Source organism: Hemicordylus capensis, chromosome 2 (assembly GCF_027244095.1).
Source record: "Hemicordylus capensis ecotype Gifberg chromosome 2, rHemCap1.1.pri, whole genome shotgun sequence".
Classification (NCBI taxonomy): Eukaryota; Metazoa; Chordata; class Lepidosauria; order Squamata; family Cordylidae; genus Hemicordylus; species Hemicordylus capensis.
The window spans coordinates 117,579,751-117,593,711 of record NC_069658.1 but is presented as its reverse complement, the minus strand read 5'-3'; the positions used below and the strand labels follow the sequence as shown (position 1 = coordinate 117,593,711).

At 40.6% G+C, this 13,961-nt stretch overlaps 1 protein-coding gene and 1 long non-coding RNA gene across 17 annotated transcripts in view; one reads left to right on the top strand and one right to left on the bottom strand.

The window, feature by feature from the left end:
- The window catches only part of NFIB (nuclear factor I B), a 313,063-nt gene that overhangs the window by 198,791 nt on the left and 100,311 nt on the right, over positions 1-13,961 (top strand). For all 16 annotated transcript variants that reach the window (XM_053298137.1, XM_053298135.1, XM_053298136.1 and 13 more), the window contains 3 exons: positions 6,238-6,306; positions 8,973-9,093; positions 9,801-9,919. In XM_053298137.1, coding sequence (XP_053154112.1) covers positions 6,238-6,306; positions 8,973-9,093; positions 9,801-9,919 — 309 coding nt within the window. The remainder of the gene's footprint in view (positions 1-6,237; positions 6,307-8,972; positions 9,094-9,800; positions 9,920-13,961) is intronic.
- Positions 1-13,961, bottom strand: part of LOC128345750 (uncharacterized) — a 60,868-nt gene that overhangs the window by 9,463 nt on the left and 37,444 nt on the right. The window lies entirely within an intron of this gene.

The window sequence follows — 13,961 nt, the reverse complement described above, 5'->3', positions numbered from 1 at the left end:
GCAGAGAATTCCATAGATTAATTATGTGCTGTATGAAAAAGTACTTCCTTTTGTCGGTCCTAAATTTCCCAGCCTTCAGTTTCATGGGATAGCCCTTGGTTCTAGTGTTGTGAGAGAGGGAGAAAATTTTATGTCTGTCAACTCTCTCTGATTAAGTGCCGTCAAGTCAGTGTTGACTCTTAGCGACCACATAGATAGATTCCCTCCAGGATGACCTGTCTTCAGCTTTAAGGTCTCTCAGTGGTGCATTCATTGCTGTCATAATCGAGTCCATCTATCTTGCTGCTGGTCTTCCTCTTCTTCTCTTTCCTTCAACTTTTCCCAGCATTATGGACTTCTCAAGGGAGCTGTGTCTTCGCATAATGTGTCCGAAGTATGATAGTTTGAGCCTGGTTATTTGTGCCTCGAGTGAAAATTCTGAATTGATTTGTATACCTTTTCTATCTTGCTTCTTCAAAGTCCAGCTTTCGCATCCACAGAGTGTCACAGGAAAAACCATTGTCTGAACGATTCTAATCTTTGTAGGTATAGACATGTCACAACATCTTAATATCCTTTCCAGGGCCTTCATTGCAACCCTACCAAGTGCTAGTCTGCGACCTATTTCTTGACTGCTGTATCCTTTACTGTTGACGGTCGATCCTAAAAGGCAGAAGCTATCCACCACTTCAATGTCTTCATTATCAGTTCTGAAGCTGGTTGCTGTACCCGTTGTCATTAGTTTAGACCTCTTTACATTTAGTCATAGTCCCATTTTTTCACTGTTCTCCTTGATTTTCATTACTAGAGCTTGCAGATCATCGGCATTCTCAGCTATCAGAGTGGTGTCATCAGCGTAGCGCAGGTTATTGATGTTTCTTCCTCCAGCTTTAAAACCATGCTCATCTTCTTCCAATCCACCTTCTCTCAGTATATGTTCTGCATATAAGTTGAATAAATTCAGAGAAAGTATGCAGCCTTGTCTTACTCCTTTGCCGATCTGGAACCAGTCTGTTTCACCATGTTCTGTCTGGACTGTGGCTTCCTGTCCTGTGTATAGGTTTCTCATGAGAACAATGAGGTGTTATGGGATGCCTGTTCTCCTAAGAATATTCCACAACTTGACATGTTTGACAAAATCAAAGGCTTTTCTGTAGTCAATAAAGCACATATTGACTTCTTTTTGATATTCTTTGGCTTTCTCAATTATCCAGGATGCATCAGCAGTGATGTCTCTTGTTCCTTGGCCTTTCCTGAAATGAGCTTGAACATTCAGCATTTCCCTTTCCACATAGTGCTCTAATCTGCATTGGATGATCTTGAGCATTATTTTGCTAGCATGTGGAATAAAGGATATTGTGTGATGGTTTGCACAATCTGTTAGCTCTCCTTTCTTTGGTATGGGTATGTAGACTGACGTCTTCCAATCTGTTGGCCATTGTGTTATTCTTCAAATTTGCTGGCATAGTTTGGTTAGAGCCTTGACTGATTCTTCTTCTGTTGCCTCTCTCTACTGCATGCATAATTGTATATACCGCTATCGTGTCTCCCCATAGTTGCCTCTTTTCCAAATGAAAAAGCCTCAGATGCTGTAGCTTTGCCTCATAAGGAAGCTGCTCCATCTTGGCCCCTAATCATCTTGGTTGTTCTCTTCTGCACCTTTTCCAGTTCTACAATGTCTTTCTTAAGATATAGTACTTGTTGCACAACTAATTGCAGTGGTTAAGTATTCTGAAAGAGGTAGGTCTTGGAAGCATTGATTGTTTTATACCATAAAACATGATCTTCAAGACTTGCAGTTGACCTTCAAGATTTGTAGTTTGTAATTTGGTATAGATTTGAATGGAGGCAAATTCATTTTAACCACTAGCTTGCATTTTGAAAGTGTATTCTCCAGGTACTGCTTTTCACAGGCTTGTGTTATGACAAGTTGCTCAAAATGTGTCTCTTAGAGTTGGGTGCACACACAGTACTTGGGTCTTTGCCCAGTATTCACAATGACACCAGTTTCATAATTGTAGTATTAAAGTAGGGGTTTTCACACTTGCTTAAAAAAAGAAGAAAGCAATTAACCTCTCCTAGCTCTTTGGTCTGTAGATATAGAAGCATCTCGTTTGATTGACCCTCTGATTATTACAAATTGCATTGTTCAGATTTTTCAAGCAGATACTTTCCCTCCAGCAGATTGTAAGCTTAACAGTGATAATAATTAGTGAATTATATTATCCCAGCTGGTGTTATCTCCTGAGCAAAATGAGACTTTTGTCACTGATGCTGCTATAGTCTTATATTTGGTTAAAGTAGTGAAGAATCTGACCATCATACTGGATTAATTTATAAACAGTACCATGCTGATGGAATAATTGCCCTTTATGTGTTAATGTAAAAAGTGCACTACAGATTACTTCATCTAAAATAACTCTGCAGTATGGAAAAATGGATGCTTCTTTTCCCTTACACACAAGAAATAATACCATGTAAAAATGAAGTGCTGTTCTAAATAGAGGTCAGCATCCAAGGGCCAACAGCATCATCAAACAAATATAAAATCAAATGCTTTCCATGTTCAACTTTTACTAAAGCATTCTCCTGCTTATCTTTTATTGCCTCTACACCAAATCATACTAGATTACAAATATAAAATATTTTTCAGTCACACAGCTGGACATAAAGTACACTGTCACGGTGGATTTACTAACTAGACATCCTCCCTAAATTATCTTGGTGCTAGAACATATTGTGTTTACCTTTCTGTACTCAAAGGCACCTTTAGAATCCAACTTACAGAGTAGGACAGAGTTGTAGGGATGACTTTTAATATAGTAAGGTGCCAGCTATACAAAATATTTATTACACTGTTACTTTGTTTTAAACTTTAAAGTCTAGTTCAGTATTTTAAATGGAAACAGTAAGTCTGATGCATTTTTTCTGAGCTATTATTCTCAATAGTAGTAAATATCTTCTGCGGTCTAGGGCTACTAACAAATGGTAAGAGACTGGTCTCAGTTCCTTCCTTCTTCCAGGTCATATAATGTGTAAAAGCTATATGCAGGGTAGCAGTGTTATAGGCTGAGTTCAGATGTACACTATAACCACGGTTGTAGCTGGCCGAGGTTTTAACTGCAGTATGCCCCAACACTCAAAACCTATGGGCTGAAAGTTAACTCTGTTTTGCCCCGCCAAACTCTGGTTGGAACCTTCGGTTTTCTTTAAGCTCTGTTGCCGACAACTGTGGTTTGCTGCTGAAGCATTATACCCAACTGCTGACTTGACTATAACTTCTGCTTTGCACCCATTTCCAAACCCCAGCCATAGAGGCAGTGGCATGCACATACCTCAGGGACATGGCTGCTCCATGCTTTTGGCACTTCTCTCTGGTAGCCTCTTGAAAAACCAACCATGCGTCTCCTGTCAGCTGTGCAGCTATGGAGTTGACAGGCTACAGGGATGCCAACACACCCCATCCTGGAGTGGCCAGCCTGTCAGACTGCACAGCTGCTCTGGAGCACCCCCCATTCCCACTCTGTCCCTTGCTCTGCCCCACCCGGCAAGCAACAGGGTGAGGTTACAGGATGACAGGATAGGCATTCAGTGCTTGATCCTCAAGAAGGGAGCAACACTCATGTATGTTAACAATCACAAACACACCAAGTGGCAACTTAAGTGGGGCACTTCATCACAGTGCTGGGAGGGGGCGGCAAATGGCTGAAGGGGGAGAACAAAAGCAGGGAGGTTATATTTTTTTACACAGAAAGGTTTGGGAAGCCCCTTCCCCAGTTAGGGATATTTTCTTCCTAAATCTTGCTCATGAGAAGAATAATCTGTGAAGATTAATGTCAAATGCACAAGGTGGTACTCTAGCTGCACTAGGTGATACTCCCGCTGCGTGCTGTAACACTATCCCATTATCCCGCAGACTGCTCTATTATGAGAGTGGCAGACTAAGGGGAGCAAGGGAGGATGCTCTATGCAGGAAAGCTGTGTGGACAGTTACTTGGGCAAGTGCTGTCCTGGTCTCAGTGACTGCCACCAATCCGCTGCCAAACCATGCGTCCTGCCAGCCCACCTGACAATGTGGTGATGTTCACCCGTGCCCCCAGGGGCAACGCTGCCAATTCGGGGCATCTGGAAACCAGGGATCCCCTCTCCTGCCAATACCCACATTGGGAGATCTGCTTACAGCAGCACACTAGGTCAGCACCTGGAATTTTTAATTGGTTGAGTGATCCATGCAGCAGCCCGGTGTCCACACCATCCATGCAAATGGTTTACTATTGGGGGTGGTATTGGCAGGGTTTGAAAGGCAGCCCCCAGAAGGGATTCTTGAGCAGAAAGCTTGGGAAGAACCCCCTTCCCCTTTGGGGGGTTTGTGCCCCCAAAGGCTTGCTTATGAGCAAGGCTGGTCACTAGGGTCAGTCTTGGGTCAACTGAGATCCTTTTTCAAGGATACAGCCACCTGACTCAGGGCTCGGTGGCCAAGCATGAGAGTGAAATGCCACAGGGACACCCCCTGACCACTCATGAGAAGGACCTTCAGAGGGGAGAGGGGAGAAGCTCCCTCATGAGAGCATCAGGCCATGGGTGCTCTGAATAGAGCAAGGATGTTTTCTGGATGGCTTTTGCAATGTGCTCTACATAGGGATGCTTTTGTACATAGTTCAAAGTTTCAGCTAGTATAAGATACAGCAGGCAGATTGGTCCTGGAACAATGGAAAGAGACCACATTACTCCAGTTTTTTTTAAAAAAATGTTACTGATTGCCAATAAATTTCTGGGTGAAATACAAAGTCCTGGTAATTACTTATAAAGCACTAAATTTAAGGGCTACTTAAGAGAACACCTCTTTCTGTATAGACCTCACTGATCTGATGGAGAAATCTATTTATGGCTGCTGCAGGTTGGTCTAGCTATCTTTTTTGATGGCTGCTATTGGGCTCTGGAATGCATTGCCTGCTGAGATGTGGGGTTTGACCTCTCTGGTGGCATTTAAGAGGGTCTTAATAATACATCTCTTTACCTAGGCTTTTGAATATGTGTAACCGCTCTGTCTTTATTGTTTTTATATCTTGTTTAAATTATTTAGTTTTATTCTTTCTAAATTATTTGTACACTGCCTACAAATGATTGTTTGAATTCAACAACCATGGTTCCTTCCTCTCCCTACTCCCCATCACTCACTGGGGGGAAGTGGTGGTTGCAAAACACCTTGGAAGAAAATCTGCTGCCACGATTGCATCCTCTTCACCATTGTGATGCGGAGGGGAAGCCCAAGGAGTTGCAGCTGTCAAATCCAAGCCATAGTCCCCCGCCCTCCATCCTCTCACTAAGCTAGCCCCCTGCAGGACCTCTCGTGCTTATGTGCAGAGAGTCCCTGCCTATTTGGAGATGACCCTTAAAAATCCCATTATCTGCATTTGGTCCCAAGGTAGTAGGGCAAGGGAGGAGAGTTAACCTGAATGCATTTGAGAAGTTTTTATCTCAAAAACAATATTCTAGTCATAAGAATACTGAAGCAAAATAAAAAATGGCTAAGAGATTTAAGATGAACATTTTAATCTTACACTTTATTAGGCTTGATTGCATATTCTAGATTGTACAACCAAGAGTGTTTCAATTTCTTGTAGTGAAGTGAGGAGAGACATCTAACTTCATCTCTTATTTTCTATGAACAAGATTGGATCTGAGCTTGGATAGATGTCTGATGCAATTCCATCCAGGTCTAGATCTGGCTAGTACATTGATGAGATTTCTCCTAGGAACACCATGTATATCTATCTGAGATACCTAGATAAAGGGCATAATATAAATTTAACAAATCATAATATCTGTATTGGGAATCAACCCAACATTCACCATTGGTAGTGAAATACAACTGTCATTTAAATGTTAGGAATAGGCTGTTGGAAAGCCTTGTTCATTATGCATTTGCAATAGGATAACCAGTCAGATAAGACTGTGTAAGTAAGAGAGCCTAAATGTTCCATTGCCCAACCAGTTCACTACCCTTAATATCATCTTTCAAATTTATATAAGAGTCATAAAAGCAGTTTTCTTGAAATAATCTACAGTTTTAGAGAATACTCTAGTAATAGATACATTTGCACAATTTATTTTAGTGGAATTTGAGTGGGGATTTAATTTATGAATGTGTTTTCTGGAGGGAAGGGGTAGATTTCTTGCATTTGTTGCTTCTAGATGTTGTTTCTTTTTCTTTTAATCTAAATGAATTAATTGAAGTTGCATTGTTTTTTCTTTCAGTGTATCTTGAGGATAGTTTTGTAAAATCTGGAGTCTTCAATGTGTCGGAACTGGTGCGGGTGTCTAGAAGTAAGCTTCTTCTTCTTTTATAACTTATGTTTCATTGAATATATACTTTTTTCTGATTAAGGGTCTAAGGGTGTCTGGAGCTTCAAAGGGAGAGAGGAATTGCAAAAAATCAGAGGGAGGTACCTTTTGTAAGCAGAGCCCCAATGTTTTTCTGTCTGTAGCCCCATCTCATCCCATTCTGAAGGCTCACTCAAGAGCATCTTTTGGCAAGCAGATGGGGTGTGAAACGTTCACGTTTCCTTCTGTTTGCACATGATTTGGATACAAACCATTAGGAATGTCTCCTAGTCTATCACTAGAATAATAACAGTGAGCGTCTCAGTCTGTGAAAAGTGGACAGATTTTGATGCTGTGTTGTGCAATTTGATAGTTTGCATACCGTTTTTCCTGCAGAAACTGATGGCTTCTATTGGATAATTGTACTAATTTTGTATCCTAAATAAAACCTGCTCATGTACCTATTGGTGACTGGTCTGCTTTTGGGAAAATCTTGTACTACATGCCTATGAAGTCCTTTCCAACTTTGATTCTTTGTGTTAACACTGGAGGTAGGCATACCAGTTGTTTGTACAATGGGAAATAGCCAACTAGTTACAAAGGCTGTTTTCCGGCGCTACCACCCAGCCTAACCCCACTTCTTAGCCCTGCTGTTAGTTGAGGTTAAAGATTTGAGCGCACCTTTAGCCTGGCTGCCAGGATTGTGTGTCTCCTTGAAGTACCCCTCTGGCGGGGGAATCCCCAAAGGCACCACAGCTCACATGGTGCCTTGTGGAATATCAAGAGGCTGGGAAAATGAGTCCTGATCTCTATTGATCCGTGCTGCTCCCAGTAGCATGGATCGTGTGGGTGTGTGGCTTGATCACTGAAAACATTCAGAGCGATCATTTGGGGCAAGGTGTGTCTGCCCTCCCACCCGCCTTTCCTACCTTTGTATCAGTCATGAGAACGACCTCACTGTCTTTTAACCGACCTGCTTAGCTTCCCATAGTTGGATAATTGCCCGAGGCAATAAGAAGCAATGATCCATGGTGACTCATATCTTAACTGACGCATATACATGTTGTATTTGTGTGGTAACACCAGTTATTGCTTGAATAGCAAATTGTGCAAACTCAAATAGAAGCCATCCAATAATTTTTTGCCATCTAAAATTTTTATTTTTATTGGGTTCCAATAGAAGTTATCAGTTTTTTCAGGAGACAAGGTATGCAAACTATCAAATTGCACAACACAGCATCAAAATTACATGTGGGCAGAAACTTTCTGAAATTAGTTTTATTGCAAATTTTTATACAGCATTAACATTTGTTTAATTATCAGCTGAGAATCTTTGATAATTCCAATAATGTTCATTCTCAAGGCCCAGCTTCTCCGACTGCAAACATCACACTGCTCCTTCTCTTAAGCAAGTGTGTGTGTGAAAACTCTGGCTGACATCTAGAGCAGTCCACCGTGAGTGGACTGCTAACAACTGCCACCATGAAGCCCCTGCACTGCTCCACTCTTCCTGATTGGCAGGCAGTTTTGCACTCTTGCGCAGGAATGCAAATATTTTCCAGAGCTCACTTGCTCTCCAGAACTGCTCCATTGGACAGAAACACATCATTAAGGGTCAAGCAGCATGTTTCACTCTAACAGAGCAGTTCCAGGGTGTGGGTGAGCTCTGAAAAGTATTGGTGCTCTTGCACAAGACTGCTCATGCTTCAGGGAGAGTGCTGTGTAGTGGCAGATTGTAGACTGCTCTGGATGCTGGCCACTCTCCTCTGTCTATCCATGGTAAAAATTTGAATTAATAACTTCACTCTTAAGCAATCAACATTGCATTAAAGGCATTCATGTGTATGCATAAATAGTGTCATTGTCATCTGTGTTTTTTTTATTACTCTGTGACATGAGACACTTATTTAAACATTTGTGCCCCTCTAAGTAGCGCACACAGAGCATTTCATGTAAGCAACTAATGTAATGCATGCATATATTAATGTAAGTCAATGTAACACAAGTAACATATATGTTAAAGAATGGTTTATCTGTTTTCTCATCTGAAGCAATCATACATTTATATCACATTTAAAAATTACCCAACTATGCGATTGTTGCTTACAGAATGAATAGGTGAACTTAGAAAGTTATTGTAGATAAAGTTTATAATATGAGCATTGCGCTTGTGACAATAATCGCCACTTTCTCTTTTAGATGGTTTTTGTGAAATGTTTCTAAAACTGGACTATGCATGAAACTAATTATCATAAGAGCCCCTGGTGGTGCAGTGGTAAAACTGCCGCCCTGTAACCAGAAGGTTACAAGTTCGATCCTGACCAGGGGCTCAAGGTTGACTCAGCCTTCCATCCTTCCGAGGTCGGTAAAATGAGTACCCAGAATGTTGGGGGCAATATGCTAAATCATTGTAAACCGCTTAGAGAGCTCCGGCTATAAAGCGGTATATAAATGTAAGTGCTATTGCTATTGCTATTGCTATAACGGCCTTGTATTTCTTGGTATTGATGACAAATGTAAATTTGTCTTCAAATTTTATAAACAATGAGGACTATTTTTTTCTTTTTCATCAGACAAAAACAATTAGCAGATTTTTAAAATGTGTTCTCTTCAGTATTAAATGGCTAATTAGACAGTAGGTGTGACTATCTCAATACTATGTTCTTTAGCACCTATCACCCAAGGAGCTGGAGTGAACTTCCCCATTGGAGAACTTCCAAGCCAACCATACTATCATGACATGAACTCGGGTGTAAATCTACAAAGATCACTGTCTTCTCCACCAACCAGGTGAATATATTATAAACAAGATCTAGGTGATAATTGATTGAAATACATGTTACATAAGGGGCTAGGGCCAGAAAAATGCAAACAGGGCTTTCCAGTGCCCTCCTCCCTGCTGCATCCCTCTGTGCTCCTGAAAATCTGCTGTTGAGGGATCTTCTGGAATAGCATTGTTAATGAAATTGAGCAAGTGGAATAAGCTCAGTTGATAACAGCATGGAGGGAGTTGTAATAAGAGAGGAACTGCCCACATTTAACTGCAGAACATGTCAGCCATTGTAGATATTTAAATATTTGGTTGAAAGTGGTCTTGATGAAATGAGACAAAATGATTTGGTGGTCACTTTTATGAGATCATCTGTAATTGAAGCTTTCAGTTGTCAAGCCTTGTAAATAAATAAATAAGTGTCCAGATATTTTTCAACATAAAACAAATAACTGGTAACTGGAGGTACGTCATAATCCTAGTCGTTTGGCAATGTATACATGTGCACTAACAGGAAAAAACACATGAGCACAACCTCAATATAGTGTGTGAACAATAGGTGTTTGGATCTGGGAGATCTAAGTCCATATTCTGGTTTAGCCATGAGTATTCTTGGGCAATACATGTCATTCTGGGTTTAAAAGCTTGTCTGTCTGGTTTTGTTAACAAACATATTTCACAGAAATACTGTTAGCAATACATTAATAATGCTCTTTTATCTTCACAGTAAAAGATCCAAAACTATATCCATAGATGAGAATATGGAACCAAGCCCAACAGGGGACTTCTATCCTTCCCCGAATTCACCAGCTGCTGGGAGTAGGACATGGCATGAAAGAGATCAAGGTGAGTAAACTCATGTTATGTAAAAGTTTATTAGACTTAGTCTTTCTATTGCACTTTTTAAAAGCTACATATTCATTGATGTCTTATAATATTAAATATGGAAATGAAATCTATTACTGTTACCTTTTTTAAAAATCAGGGGTTAAATTCTGGGGTTTTAAAGCTTTAAAGGTAATGTTCATTAGTCATTAACCTCATTACTATTACTATAGTTTTTGAACCTATTGTTATAGCTCAGGTGTTGTATTTCTGCATAATAAAGCTTTTACCAAAACAATAGTTTTCAGTAGAAATGAAATCCAGAGTGTCATTCAAGATATTAATTTAATCATCTGACTCCCTGGATAGTAGATATTGTTTATTGTTTTAGAGCTAGCTAGCTAGATATACAATAAACAATACCTGCTGTCGAGGAAGTCAGATGATTAAATTAATACCTCGAATGACACTCTGGGTTTCATTTCTAATATCTATATCTATATATCTATAGATATAGATAGATATGTCCTTGTTCCTGTGCTTTTGATAGCAGCTGACATGAAAATTGTAATATGAGGCTTCTCAAGGCATGGAGATACAGCAGTGTCTTGTCTACTTTATTTTGCATGCTGGGCTGTAGTTAAAGGCACAGAAATTTATCCGTGTGTGGGAAAGAGGTGACATTTTAAACTTAGATGATCTTGGTACTCCTATTTTATGTGTTCTAACGTTTTGAATGCTCAGTTATCTGTTTATATATTTATATATTTTAAATACTAATTATGTAATTTTACATACAAACCTGTGAACATGGATTTTAACTCTCCATCTCCTAGAGATCATTGATCTGCCCAATAATTAACAGTCCTTGCTTATTGAAATTTATAGCACTTGGGGCCAAGCTGCATATTATGCTAAATTCATGGTTTGGTTCCTGTGTGTTTTTCAAAAATAAATAAATAGCAGCCATAGGGGGGCCCCTGATTCAGATTAGGACCACAATGTGTGGAGAGAGGTATTTAATCCTTTCTGAATGTTCTGATGAAAAACACATCTTCAGAGCCCTGTGGGAAATATTAGCCTTCTGAGGAAGCATTACTGCCAATGGAAGTTTCCATTCTGGGCCTAATAGCTTCAGGGGATGATTTCCACTAGGACTAGAGAAACACTGTGGAAAGGGTCAAATACCCTGTCAGTACAGGCCATGGTCTTGATCTGATCAGGCCCCCAGAAATCAGCTTAATTTAATTTTTAATGTAATGTGTACTTTGGTCTTTAGTAAATGATCTTGCTACTCATGTCCACAAAAACTGTAAATTACTAGGTTATATATTTTTATTTTATTTTATTACACATAAAATACACATTTTATTTTTCTGCATCTTGTTGAAGAAACAGCTGTAGTACAAATCGGAAACTTGATTTGAATCTATTCTTGGTCTTTCTGTTGGTGATTTAAATCAATCCACACTTCTACAAGCGTAGCCCATGTTTCTCCCCCCCCCTTTCTTTTTCTTTCTTGAAATGAGATTACAACAATGCATAAAACATAATCGAGGATAGTAATAATATATGTAAGTATAACTGCAAAATAAAAGAAATAGAAAAATCTCTTAAATATAATAAGATACAACCAACACAGGAGAAAAGGGGGGGAAAGAACAAAACACACACACACACACACACACACACACACACACACCCCTCTACCTTCACAGGATATACAGTATATCTTACTTCCAAGCATAAACAGTTCATTAAAATTTGACCAAATAGCAGAAAATTCCTCTTTACCTTGCCATCAGAAAAAAACCTGTTCAAATGCTGACAAGGAACACAGTTATCCAAAGTTGGAGTTCAGGAGTAAATTTGGCCAGGTGCGAAGAATCCATAATTCTTGATATAATGCTAGACGCCATATGCTGGAGATGTATTCGAACAAAATATGAACATCCTTGACAGGGCAATGATAGCTGCAACGTAGTGTTAACAGCTGTATGAATTTCAAGCCAAAATAACAGGACAGGACCAAACCATATACATAAGTGTACCCTCGTTCAGAGTACGCCTCTAACATCTAGAGGTCTGCATCCACCCCTTGTTAAACATTCTCTGAGATGTCCAATAAACATGGAATAAAGCTTTCTGCTGTATTAGCCTCATTTTGAGATCTAAAGAGGGATATTTCACTACCCATTGGTTAAATAAGATAGGATATTCAAAATCATTGTTCCAAAGATCTTGGATATAATCAATAACAATCTTATCAGTGTCTTTAAGCTTTTGATAAAGCAAGGTTATGGGCGTAGATGCATCTAATAGATGTTCCAGGTCTAATAATAGAAATGGAGTTTCAGAAGCTGCAATCTCATCAAGACCAAAGAGCAATAATAGTAAATGCTTTAGCTGAATAAACTGCCAGCTAGCATTTAAAGACAGATCAATCTCAGTTTTAAATGTCAAAAGGTTTAAAAACACCTTCAGAAGAGACAAACTGATCTAGCGTGATGATGTTAGGTTAACTGGGCCTCCCCAGTTTTATTGGGCTAACTGGGCCTCCCACAACATCATCAATGGTAGCCCATGTTGATACAAAGGCTGTGAGTGAGGAGAGCTGGTCTTGTGGCAGCAAGCATGACTTGTCCCCTTAGCTAAGCAGGGTCTGCCCTGGTTGCATATGAATGGGAGACTTGATGTGTGAGCACTGTAACATATTCCCTCAGGGGATGGAGCCACTCTGGGAGGAGCAGAAGTTTTCATGTTCCCTCCCTGGCTTCTCACAGATAGGGCTGAGAGAGATCCCTGCCTGCAACCTTGGAGAAGCTGCTGCCAGTCTGTGAAGGCAATACTGAGCTAGATAGACCAATGGTCTGACTCACTATATGGCAGCTTCCTATGTTCCTATGAGTGAAGGGTCCTAAACCAAATTCCTAGCTTAGCTGGCCCTAAAAGTAAGGGCTAAAATCACTACTTCTAATTGCATACTTAGTGGTCCATGTGTTTCAGTGAAAAGACTATTCACAGGCAATGTAATGTTTTCTGTGTATTCCGGGGACCCACAGATATGCAGAAAAATGTGTGTGTGCGTACATGTATGTGTGTGAAATTAAAGTGAAAAACTCCCCCATATACAAAGAACACAACAAAGAACAACCTAATGAGGACTGAGCATGCTCATTGCCTTCCAGGACACAAGGAATCTTGAAGACATCCACAAGGAAAAAATAAGGCTGGGGGAAATTGGCCAGATCAGTTCCATAGCAGAGCTCATGGTATCTTGGATATTAGGGAAAGAATGTTTTCCTCTTCACTGCATGAGGAGGTTTTACGAGGAGGGGAAATAAAAAGGATTTAGCACTATATAGCATAGAGGGGGAAAGTTTCAGGGGAGGATGGGAAAGGGGGCAAAGCTATTTCTCCCTCCCATCTCAGAAGCCTCATCATCCTTGGAGGCCCCAACAGCACTCTCAGGTTCCTGTTCCAGGGTGGCTGGAGCCCTGAATAGGAGCATTCTCATTATAGGCTGGAAAGCAACTATATTATGTTGCTAGTTTCCTCTTACTGTAAATAATTATAAAGCTGCTCCCTGCCCCCTTCACTGAATCAGTGGCGATACCGGGAGAGTGGGGGACGGTGTTGCGGGCCCGGCCCGAGAGGCAGGCATGTGGGCTGCCATTTTGGTTCTCCGTCATGCTCTGCGGGCAGGTACTCTCCTGCCAATCCCTTAACTCAGTGTGGGATATTCCAGTCGCCTTTTGGGGCCAAGTAGGGATTTTGGGGGGGTCTCAGCTGATTGGCTATGGTTGAGGCCTTATTTCGCCTACTTCTCACTGACTTTGTTAAGGTCGTCACTGGGTTATTTGGTCACTTTGCAGTTGAGTGTGAGTCGAGGTAGGATAATTGTAAAGGTGTTGGGCTGGAGGGCCGTTACGGTGAGTGGGAATACGGAGGAAGGCTTGGTGATCTCACAACTCTCGGGCTGGATCTCATTCGGATGCATGCCAGTGAATGCTGCTTAGTGCCTCGCGACCTGGGTTGAGGTGGGTTGGCATGCATCCCCTTG